The sequence below is a fragment of the Yarrowia lipolytica genome, chromosome 1E (assembly GCF_001761485.1).
Source record: "Yarrowia lipolytica chromosome 1E, complete sequence".
In the NCBI taxonomy this organism is placed as follows: Eukaryota; Fungi; Ascomycota; class Dipodascomycetes; order Dipodascales; genus Yarrowia; species Yarrowia lipolytica.
Genome location: NC_090774.1, coordinates 3,660,256 through 3,676,434, shown reverse-complemented (window position 1 = coordinate 3,676,434; position 16,179 = coordinate 3,660,256). Strand labels below are relative to the sequence as shown.

General features: G+C 50.7%; 5 protein-coding genes across 5 annotated transcripts; 4 read left to right on the top strand and 1 right to left on the bottom strand.

Annotated features, from left to right (window-relative positions):
- Nucleotides 1-617: 617 nt before the first annotated feature.
- Nucleotides 618-6,305, top strand: YALI1_E36758g (uncharacterized protein; the record flags this gene model as incomplete). Its single annotated transcript, XM_504624.3, has 1 exon — nt 618-6,305. One exon carries the CDS (start codon nt 618-620, stop codon nt 6,303-6,305), a length of 5,688 nt encoding a protein of 1,895 aa, XP_504624.3.
- Nucleotides 6,306-7,211: 906 nt separating this feature from the next.
- YALI1_E36692g (uncharacterized protein) lies at nt 7,212-7,961 on the top strand (the record flags this gene model as incomplete). Its single annotated transcript, XM_504623.3, has 1 exon — nt 7,212-7,961. The coding sequence occupies one exon, from the start codon at nt 7,212-7,214 to the stop codon at nt 7,959-7,961; it is 750 nt and encodes a 249-aa protein (XP_504623.3).
- Nucleotides 7,962-8,214: 253 nt separating this feature from the next.
- YALI1_E36682g (uncharacterized protein) lies at nt 8,215-8,574 on the top strand (the record flags this gene model as incomplete). Its single annotated transcript, XM_504622.4, has 1 exon — nt 8,215-8,574. The coding sequence occupies one exon, from the start codon at nt 8,215-8,217 to the stop codon at nt 8,572-8,574; it is 360 nt and encodes a 119-aa protein (XP_504622.2).
- Nucleotides 8,575-9,722: 1,148 nt separating this feature from the next.
- Nucleotides 9,723-12,269, bottom strand: YALI1_E36641g (uncharacterized protein; the record flags this gene model as incomplete). Its single annotated transcript, XM_504621.3, has 1 exon — nt 9,723-12,269. One exon carries the CDS (start codon nt 12,267-12,269, stop codon nt 9,723-9,725), a length of 2,547 nt encoding a protein of 848 aa, XP_504621.3.
- Nucleotides 12,270-14,556: 2,287 nt separating this feature from the next.
- On the top strand, nt 14,557-15,267 carry YALI1_E36619g (uncharacterized protein; the record flags this gene model as incomplete). The annotated part of the gene is made up of 1 exon (XM_504620.3): nt 14,557-15,267. The coding sequence occupies one exon, from the start codon at nt 14,557-14,559 to the stop codon at nt 15,265-15,267; it is 711 nt and encodes a 236-aa protein (XP_504620.1).
- Nucleotides 15,268-16,179: the final 912 nt, after the last annotated feature.

Here is a 16,179-nt window from a genome sequence, read left to right as displayed (position 1 = left end):
CAAAAAAAACCAGACAAGAAGCCAAACCGGGCTATGAAGGTAAAACCGGCCAAAAAAAGGGTAGGCCGCCTGTAGGGAACACAAACCATGCCAGTGCAATGCACAGTCCTATAATCAACGTTCAACTCTGTGTCTAATGCCCCAGTTACTGTTAGTCCGGTGATCCGCCTTATTTCTGCATTTAGTGTGGGTGTGGGCTATAGCTGTGGGTCGCACACTAGTACTACTAACAAGAGCTGCTACCAAGGAACGACACTGCACAATTTATTTCACTGTGCTGGTCTGCACTTGTGTGAACACAGCCCTTGTAGTTACAATTGTACCGATAATGATCTTCCCCGAGCTCGTCTTTCTAAAGTTCATCTCTAACTCTTGCTAAAGTGGGTGAAACCCAAACCCTCGCGTTCCAACAATAGCCATTGTTCTGGCTTGCGCCTGCACCTCTCGTTGCCTTTATTCCAGCTCCTTGCCTTTCTTTCTCTGGCAAAACCCGCACCACTGCTAACCAACTGAGCCATATAGGCCATTACCAGTGTGAGTATTACTGGGCGACACTCACGTGAACCATTGCGTACACACAGACAGTTGCACCGTCAATTTGTCTATCGTACGACTTTATGACTCCACCTGACGAGCAAGTCACCCTACTGGACAAGAACCCCCTACAATGTCTAACACAGATGAGCGACCCACACTTTGCTTCTGGCAATCAGAACCAGGAGGTCGGGCACTCAGGCGGCCGTCCAGAAACATATTTGGACAATGACCAGTCCCAGAGTTCCAAGTCGCAGGGGTTTGTTGACGGTGTCATGAGTTCCGTCGGCATGGGCAATGGCGACGACTCCAAAACCAACAACAACAACAACAACAACAACAACAACAACAGCAACCAAGGCGCCCAACGAGCTTCCGAAGACTCCTCTAACCCTTCTCTCGGTGACATGCCCGGACGTGTCAGTCACAAGATCCGTGACCACATTGCTCCCAACGCTGCTGTGGTGGATGCCAACAAGAAGCCCGGTCTGTCCAAGAAGGACCGGCCCGCTGGAACCGCGTTCCCCGTCGCCGGAGTCGCCAATCAGAATGCTGTTGACCCCAAGAAAGCCCACCACCAGCAGAACTCGGTGCCCAACAAAGTGGACGACACCCATATCAATTCTCAGGAGCGAACTGCTGAGCAGAAGGCAGGCGCCATCGCCGTTCCCGACAACAAGCTACCAGGAAACGCAGCCTACCAGAAGAACTATACTCCCATGGACCGAAAGGCCACAGCTGACGAGTTTGATCTGATCCAAGGTGGTCCCGGTGTGCCTGGCCTGTCGAGCCGAATCGAGGCTGAGGGAGAAGACAAGGGCAAAGTGTCCGACTCAATTGATGGCGCGTACATCGAGAAGATGGCTGCCAAGAACATGGAGAAAAATCAAATTCCCGAGCCCAAGAAGCTCGGATGGAAGCAGATGGGTGGATGGTCTGAGGAGATGGGTATTACTTCGGACGAGCAGGCCGACGACCTCATCACCAAGTCCACTCTACTGGAGGAGTACATTGCCAACAAGTTTTACGGCGACTGGTACCACAACATTGCCTGTATTGTGGTGACTGGTGTGCTGTCTTTCCTTGTGGCCAAGCTCGGTGGAGGAACCGCCTGGCTGATTCTCGTGCTTGCCGTCACCGGAACCTACTATCGAACCAGTATCCGACGACTGCGACGAAACGTGAGAGACGACATTACTCGAGAAGCTGCTGTCAAGAGAATCGAGAGTGAGGAGGAGACCATGGAGTGGCTCAACCTGTTCATGGTCAAGTTCTGGGTCATCTACGAGCCCGTTCTGGCCGCCACCGTGGTCCAGATTGGTAACCAGGTGCTTGCTGGCTCCACTCCCGGCTTCATTGAGTCCATGGCCATTGAGTCATTCACTTTGGGAACCAAGCCCCCTCGAGTCGACCATGTTCGGACATTCCCCAAGACTGAGGACGACGTGTCTATCATGGACTGGAAGTTCTCTTTCACTCCCAACGATACCGAGGATCTGACTGCTCGACAGCTGAAGAACAAGGTCAACCCCAAGGTTGTTTTGTCTGTCCGAATTGGTAAGGGTGTTGTCTCCAAATCTCTGCCCATCTTGCTGGAGGACATGTCCTTCTCCGGCCACGTACGAATCCGAATCCGAATGATGACCCTCTTCCCCCATATCCAGACTGTCGATATTTCCTTCCTCGAGCCTCCGGACTTTGATTTCGTGCTTAAGCCCATTGGAGGAGAGACTCTCGGTTTCGATATCAACGTCATCCCCGGCCTTACCTCTTTCATCCACGAAATGGTCCATGCCAACATTGGTCCTATGATGTACGCCCCCAACGCCTTCCAGCTCAACGTGCAGCAGATGCTTTCTGGCTCTGCTCTGGACTCTGCTGTCGGTGTGCTGGCTATCACTGTCTACCGAGCCGGCAACCTCAAGGGCTCTGGTCGAATTGGCAACACAGTGGATCCCTACATTATTTTCTGGCTCAAGAACGAGGAATGTGGCCGAACCTCCGTCAAGAAGGATACCTGCAACCCCCGATGGAATGAGACCAAGTACCTGCTGGTCAACAACCTTACCGAAGTGCTGCGAATGGAGATTATCGATTTCAACGACTTCCGAACCGACAAGACCATTGGTTCTGTCTCCATGAACCTGGACACTGTCTCGGCCAAGCCCGAGCAGAAGGGTATCCATGGCGAGGTGCTGGAGGGCCGAAAGAAGAAGGGAACTCTTATCTACGATGCCCGATGGTTCCCCGTGCTAGAGGGCAAGACTCTGGAGGATGGTACCACCGAACCTCCGCCCGACTCCCCCTCTGGTATTCTTCGAGTGGTCATCAACCAGTGTAAGGACCTGGATCCCAAGCTATCCATGGTTGGCCAACTGTCACCCTACGTCGAGCTGGCCTTCAATGGTAAGCTGCTGCACAACACCAACGTGATCAAGCGGTCCAACAACCCCGTTTGGGACGACGCCTTTGAGTTCCTCGTCACAGACAAGGACTCGGGTAAGGTTTCATTCACTGTCAAGGACTCTCGAGGCATGTCTTCTGATCCTGTTATTGGCAAGATCCAGAAGACTGTCGACGATCTGGTTGAGAGCACTGAGGATGGAGAGGACTGGCACGACTTTGCCGACGCTGGTCGAATGCGAATCACTGCTCTCTGGAAACCTCTTGGTCTGTCTGGTGTTGGTGGCGGCTCCGGCTACGTTGAACCCATTGGTGTGCTCCGATTCCACATCATCAAGGCTACTGACCTGCGAAACCTCGAGACCGTCGGCAAGGTAGATCCATACGTCCGAATTCTGGTCGGAGGATATGCCCGATGTCGAACTCGAACAATTACTGCCAACCTGGACCCTGTTTGGGACGAGTACATCTACGCTCCGGTCCACTCATCTCACGAGCGAATTACCGTTGAGTGTATGGACTCTGAGAAAGTGTCTCATGATCGATCTCTCGGTAAGTTTGAGCACCGTGCTTCTTCTATCATCAAGACCGATGACGATGGTAATTACGTTCCTTATGTCGACGAGAAGGGCCATGTTGGTGAGCTTCAGCTGGGAAAGAAGTCTCCTAAGGGTAGAGTGGAGTTCTACTGCTCCTTCTACCCCTGTCTCCCCGTCATGTCTCCCGCCGAGCAGAAGAAGAAGGCCGAGATTGACGAGAAGAAGGCTGCACAGGCTAAAGAGAAAGGTGTTGCTGCTTCCGTCAAGTCCGGCGCCTCCAAGCAGGAGGGTGGTGGAGGGTGGTGGGGTGGTGGAGCTGCCAAGGAAGATCCTCAGGCTGATCTCAAGGCTGCGTCCAACGACAACGACGACACCGCCAAGGGTTCCGACAGTGGGGCCATTGACAGCACTGGTCTGGACGGCTCTGAGGGAGACAGCACTCTTAAGGCTGACACCCCTAAGGCCATGACTCCCGAGGAGCAGAAGGCCAAGATCAAGGCCGACACTAAGGCCAAGGCTGCTGCTGCCAAGGACAAGACCAAGGCCGCTAAGGCTGCCGATAAGGCAGGTGCCCAGAGCGACAATGTTAATCCCAAGTCCAAGGGCGTTGACGAAGACACCACCGAGGAGGCTGATCACCCTGTTGGCGGTGTCGATGAATCTTCCGGTGGTGATGCTTTTGAGGGCAAGCTTGACTGGCCTTTTGACAAGATTGTCTCCCACGACACTGGTCTGCTGCCCTTTACCATGAAGTCTTACAAGGTAATTGGCGAGAAGGAGTGCTACCTGCAGGTGCTGTTTGACGAGTTTGCCATTCCCAAGTGGTCGTCTGGTAAGATCAAGGAGAACAATCCCGAATGCAACGAGACTTCGGACGCCATGATTCGAGAGCTGTACAAGTCCAAGATTACCGTACGTTTGACTTCTCGAAAGAGCATTGAGACTGACGAGGAGCGAAAGGAGCATCTCCTGGGGTCGCATACCATGAACACCTTTGACTTCTTGAAGAGTTCTTACGGAAAGGACTACACCATGGCGTTTGACACGAAGCGAGGCCATTGTGAGTGTGTCATGTCCGCCTGGTACCTGCCTTTGGAGTTCTCCATTGACCCCTGTGAGTCCCTGGACAACATGGGCTACCTCAAAGTGTCTGTTCTGGACGCCCACGATCTGCCTGCAGCCGATCGAAGTGGTAAGTCTGATCCTTACGCTGTCTTCGACCTCGAGGGCAAGCGTGTCTTCAAGACCAAGACCCAAAAGAAGACTCTGGACCCGGTCTGGAACGAGTTCTTTGAGATGGCGATATCGTCTCTGATCAAGGCCGACTTCACTGTCAACGTTTGGGATTGGGATATGGGTCCTGCTGATGACGATTTCCTCGGAAAGGCTCGGGTCGACCTTTCCGACATTAATCCTCACGAGGAGGCCGTCAAGGTGCTAGACCTCTTTGGTGAGGATGGAGAGCACGCTGGATCCATCCGTCTTGCCTTCAACTTCTCGCCAGAGTACATTCCCAAGACCTGGCAGGGTAAGAGTATGATGAGTGGTGCCGTCGGTACCCCTGGTAAGATCATCACCTCTGTCGCTGGTGCCCCCATCAAGGGTATTGGCTTTGTGGGCCATGGTGTGCACCGAGGAGCTTCCAAGCTCAAGCGAGCCATCTTTGGCCGACACAAGGACAAGGGTGACGAGGACTCTGAGGGAGAGATGCGAGAAGACCCCAATGATGGCGAGACTCACGGTTCTGAGCACGACCTCAACGAGAGCGAGCCTGGAGTGTCTCATTTTGGCGGTCCTTCTTCTGCTCGAAACCCCCATGCTGCTGACACTGACACTGGTGCCACTTCTGGCCACCCTCATCTCGGTGGTGCTATGGACGGTGCTCACAATGCTGCTAGTGCCGTTGGAGGCGCTGTTGGAGGTGCAGGTCATGCTGTTGGCGGGGCCTTCAGCGGTCTCAAGGACAAGGTGGCAGGTCATCGAGCTGCCAACGCCAGCTACGATGACGATCCCAACGTTGATGTTGATGCCGTCAACGAGGGCCAAGACCAGCCTCGACGGTCTGGACTCGGTGCTCGGATGAAGGGCATGATGGCTTCCAACCACGAGGACGATCCCACCTCTGCTTCTCCCGTGGACTCTGCTGATGGTCAGCAGGGTGGACATCACAGCCACAATCCTTTTGGCCGAATCGAGAGAGACTTCGACAAGGTTGGCTCCAAGATCAACCCCTTTAACCGAGGAGGCAACGACAAGGGTAACGATGGTGATCACAATCTCAAGGCTCCTGCCATGCCCGATGCTCGAAAGTCCATGGAGCGGAAGTCTATGGACTCGCATCTGTCTCCTTCGGACACTCGAGGCAGCATCATGAGCTCTCGAACCGGCCGAACCGGTCGAACTGGCCACTCTCGAGCCAACAGCACTGCTTCCAACCATGGAGCTGCTGCTCTCTTCCAGGGCGAGACCTTCCCCGGTACTCTAACCATCCTTCGAGCTCGAGGCTTTCAGGGCACCGACCGACTCCAGGTCAAGGTGTATCTGTCTGGCCGAAAGGACCGAGAACTGTGGAAGAAGCGAATCAAACCCACTGAACGAGAGGACTATGACATTAACCAGGAGGTGCCCTTCAAGGCCGAGCCCACGGCCAAGCTGGTCATCTCTTGTAAGGAGGATAGAACCTTTGGCCGATCGGAGCATTTTGGACGATGGTCGGTCAACGTGGCGGAGATCAAGAACGGAGAGCAGGAGATTGAGTTTGGCGAGAACGGTTTCATGAAGATCAATCTTCACTTTGAGCAGCCCGACTTGTCTGAGCGACTGAGTTGATTTTGTAAGATTTAATTGATTAATTGTGATTATTCCATAATACAGTAGGAGCCATGTAGACTATACAGTACGAGCACATACTGTAATGGCAGAGAAGTAGCGGTACCGGTTGGTGGTATCAAGACAGGGAGTTATTTGGGTCTCTATCTAAAAGTGTATGAAACTGTTTGCAGCTGTTTGATCAATAACATAGCTACAGAATGTACCAGTACGTGCGGTAGCTACGAGTACGAGTTCAAGTACAGTACGTGATTATAGTACGGGTTCGATACTTGTACGACACTGTAAGCAGTGCACGTCTAAACATTGTGCAACACACAATATTACTCCTTACTTACTCTTTTTACACTAATATACCAAGTATTTATCTCTATTTAGTTACTTGTATTGTTGAGATGACAAAATAAAGTTGACTTGATTAGAGCACAAGTAAGTCAGAAGATGAATACATATAGGATTTAGCGTACCAAATCCCATTTTGTTTGCTACAGTCGATTCTGCTCTATTCACTGAATTCTAACAGACTCTCAGTAGCATGCTCGGAACTCCAGCTAGACTCACTGTCGTGCGTTGTCTACAATGACCCGTATGCTATTTTGCAGCATCTTACCTGTACTGGCACTGTAAGCAGTGGCACGTGCAAACGTGAGATGTCTACAAGTGGTCTGTTCCGAGCCAAGCCGACTTTTGCTGTAAAACTTTTTGAAGCTCTTCGTTCCCCGCTCGAGTTGTTAGGCTACTCGTACTGTATACTTATATGTACTGTGACTATCATATCCCTTTCAAGTTGCTACTTCCTCTCGATAGCGCAAGATTCAAAAACCTGTATATAGCCTGCGTGTGGGATGCATGCATTGCTAGCACGAGATTAGTCCGAGCCTAAGACCCACTAGTGCGAAATTCGACATGCCATACTCTGACGTCGCCATCATGCGCCATCTGACGGTCGATATTCTCTCGAGCGACCCTCAGAGCTTCAACATTGATGTCAGCCCCAACATCAGTGTTGGAGAGCTGCGTGACATCATCACCTTCCATTTCAATGAACTTTTTCTATTTAGCAAGCTAGGACAGATTGCTTCAATCTCATCCCGTGGGCGAGAGCTGCCCTGGGCCATGCTGGTGGCAGGTCTAAACCAGATTGACACCATCGAGGTTCATCTGAAACAGGTGTGGGGGGTTAAGGAGGTGCAGCGGGGTCCTGTGGAGGAAAGAGCTAAGGCAGTGGTTATCGCCTACGATCAGCCAAGGGTCCCTGGCTCGGAAATTACTCCAGACACCTCCTCTAGCCCCAGGTTGGACCAGGACTCTTTGTCTCCTTCCTTGTTGGAAAAGGTGAAATCGCTAGAGATGAAGAGTGACGATTCAAATACAGAGGTTGACTCTTCTGCTCCGTCAGATCTCGCTGAGGACAAATCCGTCGATACAGGTATTCTGGCTTACAAGATCACCAAACTCAACCGTTTCAAAGTACATCGAATTTTTTCGCTGGGATCTCCCATTCTGTTCATCAGACTTGGGCCCTCGAAAAACGTGAGCAACCCTGCAGAAAAACCCCTGGGCTTGTACCTCGACCCTGCTTTTGACGCAAGGGAGCGCCAGAAGATTCGACAGAAACGAAGCCGCATTGGAGGCACTAACAGGACTTTTCAGTAGGTCCAAAGTTCCTCTGAAAGTGGAACTTGGGCACCATCTCAGACCCTACAGATGTGCATCGTGGAACAAAGGTACATACGTGACCCCCTGTGTGTACCTGGAAAGTGCAATACAACATGGTAATTACATGAGCCATGATCTCATGATGTTACATGGGTGTAGCTAAAAACAACAGGCCCTGAAAATCTATATAACGGTCTTCCTGTTCTTCTATTACAAACTACACCCAATTATCTCATCCACCGTTTCAACAATGCTGTTCAAGAAAATTGCTCTTTTCACTCTCGCTGCCGTCGCCGTGGCCTCTCCCGTCATCACCGATGAAGACATCGAGGGACTCGACTTTGCTGACATCGAGCACTCCCCCGAGGAGCCTGCAGACATCATGAAGTTCAAGCAGATGATCCATGACAAGAAGTGCAACATTCTGACCAAGAAGTGCCCCCAGCCCCAGCAGAAGTGCAACAAGGTCACCAAGACTGTCACCAAGGTCCATACCAAGACTGTCCAGGCGAAGCAGCAGCAGTGCAAGCCCACTCACTACAACAAGCGACCCACCAAGCAGTACAACAAGGGTAGCAACAAGTGCGGTGGCAAGGGTAACCGATGCTAGGTATATTATACCTCACACAGCGGTCCAATTAATTTACAAGCCCGATATAACTACCAGTAATTTTAATTTCAATTAATTCTCAAAATAGTCAAGTAGACCGTAACTTTCACCTAAGTGATACTGATCATGGTTCGTAGCCAGCCTTTACGAGATGTGCTGCACTTTTGAGTAAATCCAACTATGGTGTGGCTAACGTATGTCTACTGCTGTAGTTCGGGTACTTCTCCGTTCAACTGGTGTTAATCCGATGGTTTGTATGAGACTGACTTCTGCTCTGGGGTGCTGCACAGGTGCAAAAAAAGGTGAAGATTGATCTGAAAAGTAACCGCCGTTACTGTACATACGTAGTGTGTGTCTGGACTGTTTTGCGGCTGAAGACACAAGCTCAGTTTCATTGAATGTCTGGCCGTGTTTGGATCATATGTCAGCTACTGAAATTGTACAAGTACAATACTGTACAGTATGTATTCTAGTGAATGCTTTATATATATCTGTCAGTGTAATTAAAACAGCGACTGGAAATATGCGGACTGAAGGTGATAGAGATGCTGCAATTCCCGAACCATTGTAATATTCTAATCCACTCCGCTGGGATCAAACTGCGGTCAGACTCGCCCCGAATAGCTACATGTGTATCGCTTGCTCTCATGTTTTAGCTTGAGCCGTTTTCTGCACTTTTTTCACCCCGTTTTTCCTCAACATGCATCCAAAGATCGACATTACCTTGGAGACAGCCACTTGGGCATGTCATAAGCCCTTGAACACATGCAAGAGGGAGACAATAAATCATAAGAGTCACACAGACTGGATATAAGAACGAGAAGTGCTCAACAGAAGTGAGTTAATTTTGCCTCTATATTTCCTGGTATAATTATGAATTGGTCACGCACTTATCCTTTGGCCTATGTACCTGTCTGAATTACTTATAGACTATTGTGGGGAAGGTTACATACGTACATACAGTTGTGTCGAAAGATCGACATTGAGAGGTTGAAAAAAAAGTGCCGACACTCAAAGCAGTCTCAAAAGTACAGTTGACGAGATCATTAAGAAAATTCATAATTATTACATGTACTAAAAAGTTAGCGCGGCAGTGCCCTGCCAATAAATAAATGTCCAAGCGGGTTTAATCAGCTTAAACTCGAAGCCTACATGGCTTCTTCGGATCCGCCGCTGCGTCGATACTCGTCCTCAGGCTCCTCGTAAGGCTGCCCGTAATGGGGATCGTAGTCATGGATGGGAGAAGGGATGGACACTCGCTCCATCTGGGGTGTACCATACGAGGCTTCGGCCAGAGTAGGGAACTTGGTCACCGAGCCACTAAAAGTGGACATGGAGGTGTGAGGGTCGGGGAACTGAGCAGGCGTAGCGGGAGAAAGAATGGGCTCGGGAAAATGAGCAGGAGTGACAGCTCGTCGCTCAGGCTGGAAGGGGGTCTGAGGGAAAGAAACGATCTCGGGAATTCGAGGGGCCTCAGGAGCCACAATGCTGGGCATGGGCTCATGAAGAGAAGGAGAGGCCAAAGAGGGATCTCCAAAGGTAACCTCCGGCATGGGAGCAGGAGTAGCAGCAGGTAGAGGAGTACGAGCCATTTTGTGTGCAGGTGTAGGAGGCACGGTTCCCATGAGCTCCTGGCCGACAGTAGGAGAATTAGCACCCACAGGGGAAGGAGGCTTAATGGGGGTAGGCTCTCTGAAGGAAGAGTCTGAGGGCAGAGAGGTGGCTTCCTGGAAGTTTCCAACTGCAGGCGATGGGCCTCGTTCTCCGAGATCTCGAGCCAGAGCATGAGAAGCCTGGTGGCCCTGAGCTGATCGAGAAAGACTAGGTGTAGCAGCAACTGGAGGAACTCCGGGAGTTGCAGATGTAAAGCCAGGGGGCATGGTGAAACCGGGGCTCATAGAGGGGCTCATCATGCCGGGGAAACTAGGAGTCATACCTGGGGTCATACCAGGGGTCATGCCAGGGGTCATGCCGGGAGTCATGGTGGCCATTCCGGGAGTCAGAGTAGACATTCCGGTACCAGGAACAAAGTTGTATCCTGGTGTGGTTGCATAGCCGGGGGTCAGGGTCATACCTGGGGTAAGACCAGGTGTTGTATGTTCCAGACCAGTGGCGGTGTAACCGGGCATCTGAGCGATGCCGGGGGTAGCGGGGGTAGCAATGCCTGCAGCCATGTTGTGGGCCAGACTGGTGGAGACACCAGTGTGGGGGAGCTTCTGGCCGTCTGTGGGCATGCCGGGGATGTTGTAGTCCAGGCCAGCGGCGTTGGCGTAGTGTCCATAGTTGACAGACTTGGTTTTTCCGTCGGGGCCGGGCTTGGGGGGTGCAGAATAGGGGTCTCTGTAGATCTCCATGGTTCCGGGCTTGATGGTGAGCGGTCCGGAACCCTTGAGGGGCCAATCGGGGATGTAGAAACGCAGATCGATGCGAGTCACCAAGTAGATGACGTTAGTGATGGTCTCAAACACGCCGAAGCCAATGTAGAAGAGGGTACCCGAGTAGATGGGGGCCTCATTGGGCTCCCACCGGGAGCCAATGAAGGTGGTTGCACATCTAAGAGCAGCAGACACGGTAAGAAGCACGGTGGTGATAATGATGATGATAGTGGAGGTACCAAGGTCTCGACCGTTCAACACTCGAGCGGCGAGCTTGCCAGAGTCCAGCTTGGCACTGGGGTCAGCCTCGTACTGCAAAACCTGCGAGTACTTCGGAGGGTACCAGAAGATGCCGTAGGATTCAATGTTCGAGGCGGTGAGACGTCTTCTGTCGTCGTTATGCAGTGCCAGGGCTCCACGGGGGAGCGAGTATGCGATGGTGATGTTGATCAGCGCTCCAGATGCTACCGCAACGGCAAATACAGACGCTGCTTGCATTGCACCTGTTGCTTGACGCCAATGTTCGTAGTCGAGGAAGTAGATGAAGATGGTCACCTGGGAACAGATGGCCATGATAATGATACCGATGATGACAATGTAGTTGACAATCATAAGGGTACCAAACCACGTCGAATCTCCTGTTTCGGGATGTCTGTATGTGAGAATTCGGTGTCCCAGAAGCAGGTTCATGGCGTTGACATAGACCACACTAGCCACAATGAGAATGGTGGATGCAATGCCAATTCGAATGTTGGTCACGTCTCTTCCCCAGCCGATTCGTAGGCCGTAGCCAATTGTATTAAGAATGCAATGCCAACCGAGCCCGAATGACGGCCAGAAGTAGTGTTTTCGTGACACTCCCTTGCCGAAGACGTAAAAGTGGCCAAAGGCCAGGATACAGAAGACGGCCACAAAAACACCACTAGGTGCAATGTCTTTCCTGTTGGGGAAGTTACCGAAAATGTTTGCTTGTGTGGTCATGACCATGTTGATCAGCCATGGCGGAATGTTGTTGCCAATCACTTCATGAGACATCTTGAGTACCTGCACCACTCCAGTTCCTGTCCATGCGTATCGTGGGATGGGCAGAATTGAGAGCACTCGATCCGAGTACTCCAGTGGTCGATTTCCCACGCCCTGGTTGAGAATGTCTACGAGCGCGGGTCCATAGGGTGAGTTGAGAATTGTTTCCAAAACTCCATGAGGGAGCAGTTGTGTGACCGTGGCGAGGTTACCGTTTCCCTCCAATAGCTTTGGTAGTAACGCCAACAGCTGTTCAATCGGCGTATAATCGGTCGCTGGTGCTGCCGAGGTCGACATTGTGCTTAGGGCCAAATGGGGGCTAACAAATGAGCGCACTCAGTCCTTTATATTGCACCGCCATTTTCATACACCTTCTGTGCGAATCACTTTTCGCTTGTTTACTCTAGCTGCCGCTTAGCGTTAAGCTCATCGCATTTAGACTCAACGTCCGCTACAACACCTCTTGTCGTGCTCCAAGTAATGTGGGAGATCTGCGTTCTATATAGGAAAAACATGCAAAGTAGGGCGAGAGAAACGATAAGTATTAATAAGAGGGATTTCCGGGGCCTTCTCGGGGCAGATAGTGCCGATGAGTTGGTATCGTGTCCATTTCATCACTTTTCTATGTGTCGAAATCCGTACCTACTTGTAGGCCCCTGCCGACTGGTAGTTATACTATCCACCAGAGTTATTTCATTCCTCACAGCCGTTCACCACTGTCGCACTTTGCTCTCAGTTCAGTGCATACCACGATAAAATATGTGCATAAGATTTTCACATGGCCCAAATCATATTGAAAGCTACAAGCGAACAGACAAGGGTAGGGTGAGACAGGGGCAGAGTCGTAGGCGAGGCTTGACTGATACCCGAGAGAGTATTTGCGTGTGTCTGGTTCGCAGTTTGTTAGTTTAATTTGTCTTACAACCCTTTCATCTGGAGTAAGCCGTACTACTGATGGCTTTTCGCTAAAGCACATTCATTGTGGGGTGTGGGACACTCTCTGCTGTGTGCTTATTCCCAGTTTTTTCCCCGTTCCGTTTTTCTTTTTCTGTACTCTTGTTTTTCCTGAACCTACTTTGTTCGCCGTGGGCAGACACATGTCATATTGGACCTGACGGGTGTCTCAAACGCTTCGCCCTCGTGTCAAATCTAATCAATCAATCGTATCATTTCGGTTGCTTATTTGGCCTTCCCGCGTCGCTGTGTTTTTTTCGCCCTTAGTCGTCTTTCAGGTCTCGGTCGCGAAAATATCGAAAAACAAAGTGAATCAGAAGTAGACCTTTGTTCCTTGGTGCAATGTTTTTGACTTCCAATGTTTGTCACCATCTGAGTTCAGGTAGAGACAGCAGCAAATTGGAGGTGAAAAGAGAAGAACACGCAGTGGAAACACAAACCAGCCAATTAAACATGCGGTGAGCATTTCAAGGGCATCTGCCGACTAGAGGAACAGGGTTGTCAGTACGTAATATCGCGGCCTGTACAGTCCTCGCCTAATTTCCAGTACATACTTGTACAATTACAGCACGAGAACCCCTTTTTCTCACTACTCTTGCTTTTTTATCTCCGGTGGTGTACCTGCGGATCTTAAACACACTTGTTTTTTCATTCCCCAGGTGCACTTCCGTCTTGAGCTCTAAAGTCGACCCATACGGCAAGTCCCTCTTCCCGATACCTGAGCTCAGGAATGTACGAGATCGAATTTGGTGATAGAGTTCGGGTGGTAATAACAAGGGACAAGCGTGAAGAGACTGCTCAATAATAGAGGCAGCATTATAGAGACATTATAGAGACAATTACTTACTTGATGGAGGTTGAGGCCGGGAATTGTTTTAGTGCAAACGACTCCCATTGCGTAGCTTGGTAGCCCCTTCAATTCGTTAGCACCGTGTAGACGAGCTAATGAGTAGCGGCTACATTATGGTACAAGTACCGTACGAGTACTAAATATAGACATGTACTACTGTAGTGTCTCCAGAGGAGGGGGAGTGCCCAGTCCAGATACCACACGACGCTACTACTGTAGTAGCAACAATGCAATGGTTGTGTGTCGTCGTCGTAGACATTTGCTACTTGTAGTGTGAGGAGATTGTGTTGGGTGGTGTTCGCATTCCCATTTCCATTCCCAGGCTCTGTTTTGATTCCATCCCCAGAATAATGCAAAGCGCACGCACAGGCCTGCATTCGTGTGATGCGGGATATTATTCATCTCAAGCACTTGGCACCTCGATGCCTACAGTATCGTGAAGCAAGGGATAGACACGTCCAATTGCTTGCACTATACTTGTAGAAGGGCAACTGCCGAGTCTCTTAAAACGAGCTAACGGCCCACTGTGATCTAACCGGTAGCCACCACCCCAGCCCCACAGGCCGCTAGACAAGGTCTTGGATAGCCGCAAGGTTGAAACTTACTGGGGTCACGCTATGTCAGTAGCACCAAACAGTCTCGCTTAGCGCAGAATGATGTTGTTTTTTGGACTACTGTAGCGTTTGGGAGGTCCTAATTATAGCTTGAGATGATTATATAAACGGGAGCTATCTCTTCCCGGTTTTCGATCTACAGACACTCACACTCTCGTTAATCATAATGCACTTCTCCGCCGTCCTCCTCGCCGCCACCGCCGGCCTTGTCTCCGCTCAGAAGTTTGGACTTATCGCCATCCACTCTGGATCCGATGTCCAGAACTCTGCCATCAACTCCAACGGTAACCAGCTCGTTATTGGAGGAGGTGAGCCCACCACCTACGAGGTGAAGGACCGTGGCCTCTACGCCAACGGTAAGCCCGTTGAGTTTGGCCAGTACGCTTTCATTGAGGAGACAGACGGCCAGGCCACCCGAGATATCATTGTGAACGGTCAGGACCACCTCTACGTTCCCCGATTCGACTTTGTTGCCTGCCCCGACGGAAAGAACGGCTACGTTCTTGCAAACCAGGATGCTTGCGCTAACGGTGCCATTGGAATCGTAGCCCGAGCCGTCTACTCCGATGGTGAGTCTGCTGCTGCCAACTCCAGCCCCGCAGCCGAGGCCACTAAGTCCGCTGTTGTCACTTCCAAGTCTACTGTCCAGGTCACCATCACCTCTTGTGCTGATGACAAGTGCCACAAGGAGACCGCCGCTGCTGCTTCTCCCGCACCTGCCCCCGCCAAGACCACTCCCGGTGCTATTGTCTCTCAGATCGGTGATGGCCAGATCCAGGCTCCTCCCTCCACTCAGCCCGCCCAGGCCAACGGTGCCGCTGCTATGGGTGTCTCCGCTGTCGCTGGTGTCGTCGTTGCTGCCGCCATGCTTTTCTAAGCCATTACTCAATATAATTAATTATTTATTTGTTTGCACTCGTATATACTATAGTATCAGTTTATAGACCATACAAGTACTCGTACCAATTCATATACTTGTACAAGGTATCGTACTTCTACAGTATCTTGCCAACAGCTTACCAACCCACCCTACACTCGCACATACTGCATCACAACCAGACTAAACTTCACAATGAAGGACGCTAACCATTCACTCACTAGCCAACCAACGTACAGTATGTACAAATGTATCCCTTAAGTGAGTAGTGTGCTAACACCGACCAGAACGGAAACTTTTAGTGAGTTCATGAATCTAACACCACACAATGTGACATAATTAGTCTGTTGGTGACTCTCACTGAGGAGCTATACATGCTGCAGAACCGCAACTGCTCGGGAATCTTTTTTCCTCGTATATCGTGTCGTGAAACTGCGATTGCTGCTTGCAGTGTTTGGATATTCAGCTATTGTTCCCTTGTGTCCCGTCCTTCTCGGCTCTAACTTTTGGGTTCACATTCCAGAGAGCCGATCGTATTCCTGTTTGGGCAACAGCCTTCGACAGGTATACTGGAGTCATACAATTGGAGTTGCATGGATGTGCAATCCCGGCGGCTTCCGTGGCCCCCGGACATTTCAGCGGGTCGAGGTCTACAAGTAACTGGTGTTGTGATGACCAGGTCTCACATTACAAGTACAGTAGTACAAGTATATCTGTTTGTCATACTCACACGAGTACACTTCTAATGTATGCTACGCTAAAATAGTCGACGCAACATTGGCATTGTGGCCAACACATACGCATGCAAGTACAAGGGTACAATTACAGGCTGAACCAACGACAATGTAAAGACCACACACACAATAACTCCTTTGTGTATGAGCTCGGTCCTTTCTCCAGTTTACTCACGCG